The sequence below is a fragment of the Phoenix dactylifera genome, chromosome 6 (assembly GCF_009389715.1).
Source record: "Phoenix dactylifera cultivar Barhee BC4 chromosome 6, palm_55x_up_171113_PBpolish2nd_filt_p, whole genome shotgun sequence".
Taxonomy (NCBI): Eukaryota; Viridiplantae; Streptophyta; class Magnoliopsida; order Arecales; family Arecaceae; genus Phoenix; species Phoenix dactylifera.
Window position 1 is genome coordinate 14,841,380 of NC_052397.1, and position 11,967 is coordinate 14,853,346.

General features: G+C 34.5%; 1 protein-coding gene across 1 annotated transcript; it reads right to left on the reverse strand.

Moving 5' to 3' along the window:
* Positions 1-972: 972 nt before the first annotated feature.
* LOC103709252 (plant intracellular Ras-group-related LRR protein 7) lies at positions 973-11,779 on the reverse strand. Its single transcript, XM_008794514.4, has 10 exons — positions 11,525-11,779; positions 9,207-9,276; positions 7,852-7,898; positions 7,608-7,716; positions 7,297-7,382; positions 4,070-4,160; positions 2,865-2,950; positions 2,626-2,712; positions 2,360-2,504; positions 973-1,381 (listed from the first exon to the last, which is right to left on the reverse strand). The coding sequence occupies exons 1-9, from the start codon at positions 11,621-11,623 to the stop codon at positions 2,391-2,393; spliced, it is 789 nt and encodes a 262-aa protein (XP_008792736.2). The 5' UTR covers positions 11,624-11,779; the 3' UTR covers positions 973-1,381; positions 2,360-2,390.
* Positions 11,780-11,967: the final 188 nt, after the last annotated feature.

Sequence of the window (11,967 nt, forward strand, 5' to 3'; positions counted from 1 at the left end):
ACCTACGAATAGAGATATTCCCAATACTCACAAAAATAGAAAAAGTGACTTGGACAAAAAATAAAAATAAAGTGACAAACACAAATCTTGTTTATCGATAGCCTCTAATCAATCAATAAAATATTAGTTAATACGTAATTAATTGAAGTACAATCAACAATGATCTCGATAAGAATAGTCACAACACTAAGGTAACCGGCACCAAATTAATAGTGCAATATTGATTAGATCAGAAATATACTATTACTCATTCTCAATATTATTACTCATTCTCAATACCATGCGATTCAAACCTCCATGCTCATTAGCACAAGGTTTTGAGTCTCGCATGCCTACCATTTCACCATTAAGGCATCTTAAAAGTATATAGTATTCCATAAATATGATATATAGAATATTGGACAAAGGTTGGAATATTTCTAACGATTAGTTATGCCACATAGCCCGAGTCTAACATCAAATTGCTTCAATTTAAATTATCTAAAAGATACCTAATATATATCAAAAAGATGAACAATCAAGCTTATTTCTAAATTAAATAGAAATCTAAAGAAATGAATATGGTAACCAAATAACGATAGATATCAAAAGCAGGTCCCATCACACCTATTCCTAATCCTAAATTAAGCAAGTATGTAAATGACTTGTTAACAACTAAATGATGTTAAAGGTTCTAAATGATATAATCCCCTTATCTCAGAAAAGGCACTTCAGAAGCGAAAAATGGTTGCCCAATGAAGAACCAAGGAATAGAACAACTCAAAGATGTCTATGACAGCAATCTTTAGGAACCTCATGGAAGCATGGCTAAGCGCATATTTAAACACTACAAGGCAGAACTGCTGGATTTCTGATTAGGAAACCTAACCAAACTAGCTTCAGAGACTGTAAGGCAATAAGCCAAGTCAAGTTGTGGGTAAGATGTCAACATACACTGACGACAAGCTTAGCAGCCACCATTGAAAGTAACAAGTCTTACTTCAGAGAGAACTATGGATCTTGTATCTCAACAAGGATGGAGAACATGATTGAAGTACAATGTACAAAAGATTTTCTGCTGTATAGGCTTCCATTATGAAAGAAGCCTGCGAGCAGCACATTAACTGTATCAATCTAGTATCTCTAGCTTTTAAGTCTTTAAACAGAAACCAGAGTTTACAAAGCAGTAGACTGTGTTTTGAGCATAACTCGAACTCCGAAACCTGTAGAATCCACCCGTTACACAGGCTAATATATGTCCGAGGCCATTGATGACAATAAAGGTCCGTGATACTATAAACATGCTATATCGCTGAGTGCACACCAAAGAAAAAATGGGAGGACAAAATTTTCTACAAGGGCAAGACCATTTCTTCTCAAACCTCAAGCCTCCAAGAATTCCCTGAGCAAACAAGAGGAAGACAGTTAAGCTCAAACTCCATAAGAAAAACAATGCATATATTTGTAGAATACAGATATTAAACATTAGTTCACTCTACCAATTTCAGGGTCATCTAAATATTTTCACGAAATGGCATGTTAAAACATATCAAAGCCACTTAGTAAGGCAAATATACCAGCCAGGAATCAAACCAAGAGGACAGTAATTTCATAAAGCACAGGACTCAGATATTTTGTTGCCAAACTTGTAACCCCATCATCAAAAGGAGCAGGTGCATTTTACAACGTAAAGTGAAAGGCACAACCCATGATTATAGGTATTTAGTATATCATTTTAGTAGGTAGCAGTTAAAGAAGACTGAAAATTTGCATGTCATAAATACAAACACCTCATATAGAATCTATTGGTGGAAATCAATATAAAAGCAGTCAGATAATTGCAAGGAAAACTGAGTCTTCAATATACTCCCAGCACAATTCAGCCCATCAATATCCATAGTAAAGGCCAAAAAATAGGTCCCGATTAATCATTCACAAGTGTGGGTTTCAAATTATGTACACTATTTATCCATACACATAATGCTAAATAAAGTCCTAAATCCTGACCTCGATGAAATTACTGTAACAAAAAACGTAATCCTTTTTGTACATAGCAGGGGAAGGATCAGATACTTTTAATAAGTAATTAAAACATCATGTCATCTAGGATCATCATCACTGGATCACAAAATGCTATCTCCATTGGAAATAATAGTGGCAGTCAAAATGTTCACGATCCTGTTCCAGAGTCAGTAGACCGGCAGGATTCTATTACATCGATCACTTATATGCACAAAATAAGAAAATAGTACATTCTTGACAGTCAAGCTGTTTGATGAACAAATATTATCCAACACAAATCCTACTTAATTGAGTCTGTAAGAAGGTATAGCATGCAGATGCATCATATGAAGGGCAATAAAAGAAAAGATGAACATACAATAAGCAATGCAAGCAACAAATTTGAGTATCTATCGCAAATCAACACCCTCGTCCAGTCCAGTGGAGCTCAACATAACATTTGAATCAATTTGCTTGTCAAATTTCTGTTTTCTTCGTGCTTCAAACTCTTGAAATCCTTCCATCTATAGAAAAAATAAGCAGTAGTAACTTTAAAAGCAAATAGTCCCAAAGGGAATAAGAAAATATACAATCATGTTCTGATAAAATCTCCTAGACAACCAAAAAGGGAATGGGGTGACTAACTTGCTGGAACTGCTCCATTGAAATCGGATTGTCATGAAGAGAGAGATTTTGTAGAGCTTTGCAGTCTTTCAGAAGATTCTGAGGTAGCTGATATCATTAGATTGTATCAATATTTTAAGACAAAATGTAATAATAAGGAAACACACATACAAAGATTTTTTTTAAGAAAAAGATTAAAAACATTGAATTATAGTATGTAAATACAAAGCTGTAATATCCATATGCCATATATCTTATACCTGTTGTATATTATTACGGTTCAACAAAAGAGACTTTAAGTGAACGAGATTGCAAATTGATGGAGGGAGGTCTTCAATTGAGTTGTCTGCATGCAAAATTAATCAAATTATTGATAACGAATAATGGAACAAGGAGCCAGATGTCAAATTGCATGTTTAATAAAGTATTATAATAAAATTTTCATCTAAATACAATAGATGGAATTGCAAAAGAATATTTGCGTTCAAGAACAGAACTTTATAGCACTCTGATAATTCTATATACATGATTCTTGTTAAAGTGTGGAAATGGTGAGAAAAATAAGTTAAATCATTTGGATGATAAACCTTTACTGGTATGAGCATACTATACAGATAAGGATCTTGAAGGCTTGCCACATTTTGGAAGAGAGACATGATTTTTTTTTATAAAAAAAAGACAAAAAGAAGAATTCTGTGAACAATGTGGAAGGAAGTGTGCTGAATTTCACATGACAAATAGAATTGAAGCATATCAAACAAGCATGTTCAGTGGCACATGAGCCATACTAGAAACATTTTTCAAGTTACATGGTGCATATGATACTTCTAAGTGAAGGAAAGAACAACCATGGTCAACTTCATAACAGATAAAATGGAAGATACTGAATCCATATTTTCCGACTGTCCACCAAATTTGCAGCAACGTCAGTTATTGGATTAAGTAACGAAAAATCAAAAGAAGTTCACAGTTGTAATCAGAAACAATTTTAGGATCTGTTACACATATTTTTCTTTCCTTTTATTAATAAAAGGAACTTATAGGTGTCCATTAGCACAGCCCGTTCAAAAATCTTTCAGAACTTATTCATGTACTGAAAACTGGTATCCATATGAAACCAAGTTCTTCAATTTACATTGCAGTAGATAAATCAACCATACTTTGATTGGGACATAATCTACCATACTAAGGCTTACAGAGGTCCAACTTGTTAAAATATTTAGGCAAAAAGGAGCAGTTAAGATCTGAAGAATCAATGACCAGCAAAATCATGTAGCAGATTTGTAATTTTACTGAGGGTTTCAGACTCATAGTTAGGTCTCAGACAAGGATAATTGTGACACTTACAAAAGATTAATTATGTCATACATTTCTTAAAAAGGAAAACTTTTACTGCGGAAGAATAACAAAAGTTTCCACTTATGTTAATTGTGTGGCTGAATGATGGTAAAATTAACAAAATTACCATTTGCCTGAAATTCTTCCAAGGAGGTGCAACCTCCAATTGATTCTGGGAAGGATTTTAACTTGTTCTTGGACACATTTAATAGCAGCAACTGCAGACATCAAGAACATGAATAAGAGCACAGTCTGAAAACATTATAAATCACAATAATATAACGACAACAAATGATAATGACTTTGAACCATGATCACCAATGCATGAGGTTTGGAATACAGTAATCTGTGACCGCCTTATAGTATGATGCCAATTGAAATAATATAAGGTTAGAAGCATTAAACAAAATAAAAATTATAGTACATAAGAATTCTGCACACATAAAAAGAAAGAACTTATTTAAAAGTCAAAGTATGTGAAGCAACTTATCTAACAACTCCAATGAGAACTAGTAAAAGCAGATACACTAAACTGCATGCCTTATCACATTTATAGGAGGTTGACTTATTGCATCAAACATATAGTCCCACACGAATCAAGAACCTTCTATGCCCAGCACTCAACCTAACATCAAGAATATGTCGATCAGAGCCCATTCCTGGTTAAGGACCAGACAAGAGAAGGCACCACGAGGCCTCAAAATTAGTGGAAGGAGAAATATGGTTATAGTTTAAACTCATGCAAGCCAGAAGCATGCTCAGATATTCACACCAAACAGGGTGGAATCAAATAAAAAAGGTTGAACATAAGGTTAAAAGTAACATTGGAACACAAGTCCTTAGGTGATATGTTGTGGATGGAAAGTGAATGTATTTTGTATGTAAAATTGATCTCTATAAAGAATCACCTAAGTCCATCATCTACATAAGTATATGATACAATTGAAGACATCTATTTTATTTTTTGCAGGGCATGTTCATTAAGCCTTCTTAATTCTTAGAGAAAGGCTACATATTAGCATTGCATGTAGCATTCATGATATGAAATGGAAGATGCTTGAAATTTATAAGTTTATACAAATAAAACAGAAAGTGACAAAGAAAGTGTTTACAATCTAATATAAATTCATGTTCAGAGTTCAAGGGAGCACAAACATGCATCTGTACCTAGTATGCCAAGCAGAAGGTTTGAACCAAGCACTGAGTTATTAATGAGGACAGTGTTTGATACAATTTAAATTTCCTTGGTACAAGAAATCCTAACATGCTCTCTGAAGTCTACACCATATTAACAATATTCTCCAAATTACTGGAAAATTCTCAAAGCATTCTCTCTTTTCTTGGTCAAAAGAATTACTCGTTAACAAGAAATGCTCATTACAAATTATAAAAGTTATTAACATATTTTATTATTTATTTACAAAAACTTCACAAGCAACCAACAAACCTTTACGAATGACAAATAAATGATGGTACACATTTCTGATGGTTCTTTTTTGCCTTCTGCTTAATGTTCCTGCCTCTCCCACAATTGCTTTCATGTGAATAAATACAGAAATATTTCAATATCCTTACATTCTTTGTTTTTGTTAACTACAGAAATATTTCAATATCCTTACATTCTTTGTTTTTATTAACTACTTTTAAAAATTTTAATTACCCTATTTTTCTTTAAAATCTTTTGGCAAGCTATTAAATTTCTTTCTGAATTCTGAATCTTTACCTCTAGATAAACTGTTCCCAAATGTTGAACATGTAATTGTGCGCTAAGCATTTCTGTTATGTGGTTATAAGTGGCAAAAGTATAGTACATGTATAGAAGTTTTATGAGAAAAACTTAAATCACTATGTCGAAGATAAATGTCCGAAAACATGACACTGCCACTACATTTAGTGCCAGAAAGAAGAGAAATGTGTGACAAAGCTACATGACTACCCTCAAATCAACTACAAAACACCAAAGAACGGTCTTTCACTTCACATTATTCAACATTGCCAAGCAGATTGTCATCATCAATAGATTCAAAAGCATATAATACCTCGAAGAAACAAATATTGGTATCTTGTTTCAACATGCACAGATCATGACATAAATCTTGCACTACCCCTGTGCAGTTGCATCAACTTTGAATACAAAGCCTCAATCTGAACTAACTTTTCCTCTGCCATGTATTATTGTGACTTAGAAGAGCATTCTCTTTGATTTACTAAATTAATGTTAGTTCCCAACAATAGAAAAAAGGATTTGGAAAAGGTCAGAAGCAGGAATATAAGCATGACCAAGAAAAAGACTTAATGGAAAAATCAACAAGTTTCATGCTGATCACAAATGAGAAAAGTGTTACCTAATCACTTTGCATGAGTGACAAGTATCTACTTGTCCCTTAGTGTTGGACATTTTCCCATCAAAAATCCCAACATGGGCAGATTTCCATACAGTGCAAACAATTACATAGAAAATATGAATATCTTAAGATATGTCGATCGTTGGTGTAAGTTGACTTAGTTAATAGCACTTCTAATCAAAGAAAACTTATATTTATGCCATATTAACATTAAAAGAAAGAAAGAAAGAAAAGCTAAGTAGGCCACTTCACTTGAAGAGTTTGGACATTTTGACTGATACTGTTTAATTGCAATATAGTCGAAAATCTGAGTATCATCAATTGCAATAAGGTGTTTTTTGACAAGACACAAAAGGAAGCTCTAAGTAACCACACTTCTACCTGGTGAAAAAGGGGCACTCTAATTTGCAGTCTTGGAGTACCATGCAATGTGGTGTTCAAGTGTCCAAAAGTGTCAGCACACAAGAAGTGTCCAGTAACACAGACTGAGAGTGGAACAGGAATCAAAGAGAGAACTTAGTTCAAGAACTGGTGAACAACATAATATAGCAGTCTTTGATTCTAAAAGTGTGACTCAGAGTCAAACCTATCATTTACTCAAAGGCAGGAAAAAAACTTTAAAAAAAATGCAACATGCCCCTGTCATAATTTGAATATCAATTGTAAGAATGCATGTGACTCTCTTTTTTCCTAATATTCCATGACTGCCCCATCATAATTCAAATATAATATCTATCTCAGGTGATATTACAGCATTTATAGGCCACCATCTCAAACTATGCAAAAACAACTTGTTAAAAGCTTGTAAAAGACGAAATGATTAGCCTACCAAAGTGCATAAATACCTGCACCTGAAATATTGCACATACTAAGGTAACTTCATTCAAGTTCACATGCCCAGTAACAGAAGACAACACCACCACAAAGATGGTAACATGCTTAACTAGATTCGTTCCATTCCAGTAAACACCATGCAACAGAAATATTCATTTTTTAACAGAATACTCACGTTTCGCAAATCCCCTATAGCTTTAGGCAGGCATGTTAATGAATTCCCAGTGATAGATAACCGCTCAAGCCTGGAAAGATAACACACTAGAGAAAAGAAAACACATTGTAAGCTGAATACAGAAGAACAGCATATCACTATTATGAATGAAATAGAGCCTGCAAACTTCATGCATACATGGAGATGGTTTGGGACATATGCAAGTAAAATTGATTTTTACCACAAGGCAAAAGCCATGTCATACTCTAAGATTGCCATAACAGTAAGTTTATTTTATAAGAACATCTTCTATGTATACAAAAGAAAATTACATTCATCAGGCAAAGTAGTAATCCGATTTCCATCAAGTGTGAGGACCTTTAGCGACCGAAGATTTCCCATGGTAGTCGGAAGGCGTTCAATCAGATTACGAGCTAAAACCTGAAGTAAAAGACAAGCATTTAACATTTAAAGAGTTTCTTGTTTAAACTACTCCCATGTCAGCTAAAAGAATGACCAGAATGGTCAAAGTTCAGTGCATATAAATCAACAGAACCAGAAAGTTGTTGACCCTACCAGACGCTGCATGCTAATTAATTTGCTGATCTCCGGATGTATCTCAACTGCAGGAGGAAAATAACAACAAAATTTAACTTTGTTTGTTAAAGAGAGAAAATATTCCAGGAAAAATAAATATTTACTTCAAGGTAACATGTAGTGATTTTCAAGTTGCCAGCTACTTATTGTTTTACCATCTAATCCATAAATAAGCAACATATATGGCTCTCCATATGCCATTCTGGAGTTACAAAATCATTAAATATTTAGTAAGCTCAAAACATATTTATAAAATTCAAGTTTTGAAAGGTTTTGATTGAGTATGTTACACATTTCTTATTTTCATACGTGATATTTAAGTTCGACCATTTTTATATAAACCAGACCAACATGTCTGCGAAGTCAAAAATTTTATTATAAAACTCAAGTTTTGATAGGTTTTGATTGACTTTGTTACACATTTCTTATTTTCGTACGTGATATTTAAGTTCGCCATTTTTATATAAACAAGACCAACATGTCTACGAAATCAAAAAGTTTATTGTGATATGGTGGACATTCTCCTGCATTCTCAAAATTCAAAGTGTAAATACAAATAAATGAACAATGAGATGGAGGGTTCTTAGCAAGGGTAAAATTTTCTTTTGGCCAATAATATTGCAATACGTGAGCAAGGAAGACATATTCTCTTTAGTTTGTTACTTTGTTTAAATTAAAAACAACACCAGCTGAAAAGTCTGAAACCTAATGAAACCAAGCAAAACTTCCATTTCACATCATTTCAGCTAAAGTAAGGATTGTTTCCGCCAAATATGTGTCTCACTTGGGACACCCCAAATGGTATATCGCCAGTTAAAGGATAAAGCTTACTAAGTTACAAGTAGTCCAATCACTAAGCATGATCCATCAAAACTGGGACGAAACAAGCCAAAGAAATGCACAGCATATAGTAGTTTCTTATATCAGCTAATGGTTTCATCATTTGTGGATCATATATATGCATCACGTATAAATGTATAATATAATTATTACTTGTTTACTTTTCTCAATAGAAGCATAAGCGAGCCTAGAATTCTCAATGGAAAATGAGATATTGTAGGTTCTGTAATTGTCAGTAGCTGGCATTAAGTATTCGGGATATAGCAAAAGGAAATGGTATGGAATTGAATCAAATTTCTCAATATGCACTTTTAAAAAAATGTTATTACCTGAAGAGGAAAAAGAAGAGACTAAAAGCGTGATAACAAAGTATGAACTCTACTAGTGTACCATTATTTCAGTAGTCACAAACTTCTACTAGAAATACATAATCAGCAAATTCTATATAACAATCATACCTTATACTAAATTAAAATGAAAAAAAAATGACTTACCTATTCTGTTGTTTGTCAAATCAAGTGTGCGAACAAAAGTACCCACTTCAAGAACTTCACTTGGTAAAGCCTATAAAAGAAGAGTTTAGTTTATAACCTCTATTGGCAATGTCAATATTGAGGTAAAGCAACAGTCTTAGAATAAAATTTTCTATTATATTAGAATCAATCATGGGAACAAAAGGAATACTAATGGCACCTAATGTCCCCCACCTCCCTTTGCAGGGAGAAAAAAGAATGAAGAAAGAAAAAACAAAGAAGAAGAAGGCGAACAAGAGTCATATACCTCAAAGAAAGTAAGGGTTTTCTATTTCTTTTTATATCTCTTTCTTGTCTCTTCTATGCATACTTGGAAGCTGGAAAAATCAAAATTTTAGTGGTGTTTGAGCCCCATGTTTTCCTCTTTCATGCATCCACTCCTTTCACCACCTTAAGAGCTGTAACATAGTTGATCCCTCTGATTTTCTCATTTGCATGACTTTGTCATATTGTACCATCTCTTTCCCCTTGCTCTAGCTCCAGAAACTTTCAATCAACATCTTCAACAAACAACTCCATCGCATCCAAACTACCATATTTTACTTGCTCCACTTGTATGAAGGGCATCAAAATAATTCTGGTTATACCACAACTCATGAGGATATTTTGGACATATTCGCACTCCTAAGGTTCTCATGTCAAGAGACAATATGATATCATACCTACATCTACCTATGTTAATCGTAACTGTAAGAAAAAAGACTTGCATCATAATGGGGGCATCAACCAAATTTCTTCCATAGCAAGGTGTAAAAAGTCACCCTGATGCTTATGGAGCTACAAATCACCACTCTAACAAGAAGTATGCCGATGACTCCATTCCCACATCCAACTACTAGAATAGATCCTCCAAAACCAAGCACACTGAGTTCATTTCCACATTTCAGAGGGCCTCGTGGGGCAACCATGGTCAAAACCATTATATCAGCACAAAAATAGTAATGAAGGACAAGATTCATGCAATAAGATCTTAATGACTGGAATAAAGATATGCCAGAAAATTCCAATGTTTGCCTAAATTTTGCTAATGAAAGACCAGGAGCTGTGTTACTTCGGTCCTATTGTTCATCCCAAAGTTCCCACAACCAAAACTTAGAAATGGGTAATGGTAAGACACTTGAGTATTGAGTCACACGACGATTTTTTTTAATATTAGAAGGATGCAACATGTAAACACATATCTGCACCCGACAGTCGTACTCAAGCCCATGTAACATAGCCTTGGAGACAAGTCTAGACCAAGTTGATGGTGCTTATCCTTGGCAGTCTTATAATTGTTGATTCAAATTAGCATCACTTCAAGTTTCAGAAGTTTCGAAAGTTCACTTGAATTGGAAGCCATCCAAATGCACCTTACTTCTAATCTAGTTTAATTCAAAAGCATCTGCCCACATCACAGTTGGGCTTTCGATGTGTTGGCTATCTTTTATGTATAGATGTGCCAGGGATGGGAAAATTTAGAGAAAAGTGTTGCCTATTTTTTTGCTTTTGATATTTATTATTTGTGGAACATTCCATCATAAATCTCTTTCTATCCTCCTTATTACATTATCTTCCCTCACTTTATCGTCCTTAAACGCTGCAATATATCCTTCATGACAAAGATTGTTAAGATGGCCAGGGGTGTATATAAGATTGAATACAAAAAAAACGAGCACTAGTCATAATTCTGTGAAAAGAATGATGGCAAAGAAAGGGTTATTAATGGAACATGCGTAGCCATTGGTGGCCCAAAAAAAAAAACGGATAAAGTAATTGGAAGCAGGTGGAGATGAAGATAGCTCCAAGAAGAAATGGCTTCAAGCAGTGTTCTACAATAGCTTATGCAGTTCCTCGTAGGGCCATGAATCACGCATAATCAACATTTAAACAGATTCCATGTTTTCCATATCACAGTAATTCAGTCGGGCTGTTCAATTTTAAAGTATAAGCACTTGATGTGAGAATTAACACCAAATGGGGTGCATTTCTCATAGAAATAATCAAAGAATCACAAATTGGCTCCTTCAACAATAACCATACAAAAGAAAAGGAATGAGCTTTTTTTTTCTAATTCATTCAACATTCCTTATACACAATTTAAAAACAAAAAGAAAAAAGAAAAATAAGATATAGAAGACAAAATCACCAACGGCCGAGAATTTGCTTGCGTTCAATTTTTCCGGGGCTATTAAAACACAATTTGGGAAATCAAACAACACAAGAGAGAGAGAGAGAGGAAAAAAACCTAATTCGGCTGAAATTTAAACCAAAAAAAGAGAGAAGAAATCTAATAATACCTTCAATTTCGCGTCTCTGAGGGCGACGATGCCGGTCGATCTCCACCGAGCGGTTCGATCAGCGCCCGAGCCTCCGCTCTTGCTGCTACAACACCCCATCTGTCAAGAAATTTTCTTTTTTCCCCCCGACGAAAAAAAGGTTTTCCCAATTAACCGGTGCTCCAATTCGTTGAATTATCGGAATCGAAACGAAAATAAGAACGAGCGATCATCCAACGCTTATATAGAAGATATACGGAGAGCAGCCAGCGAGGGAGTCCGCCATCTCGAGGTGGACGACCTTTTTAACGTGGATCGGGGTTCTATCTTTTGCATAAAAGAAGGATTCATATTACTTCCAAGAACCCACCGTTGGATCACCACGTGCACAGATCTCAAATCGAAAAGAAGATGATCCAACGGTGGTTTCGCTCGAAGGAAGGTCGATCCTTCTTTCGCGCAAA

Bases quoted from the DNA above. Each gene is read 5' to 3' on its own strand.
- LOC103709252 (XM_008794514.4), bottom strand. From the start codon at position 11,623: ATGGGGTGTTGTAGCAGCAAGAGCGGAGGCTCGGGCGCTGATCGAACC. The intron at 9,277-11,524 runs GTATTATTAGAT...CTTCTTTTATAG, and splicing joins TCAGAGACGCGAAATTGAAG to GCTTTACCAAGTGAAGTTCT. The intron at 7,383-7,607 runs GTAATTTTCTTT...TCTTTTCTCTAG, and splicing joins TACTACTTTGCCTGATGAAT to TGTGTTATCTTTCCAGGCTT.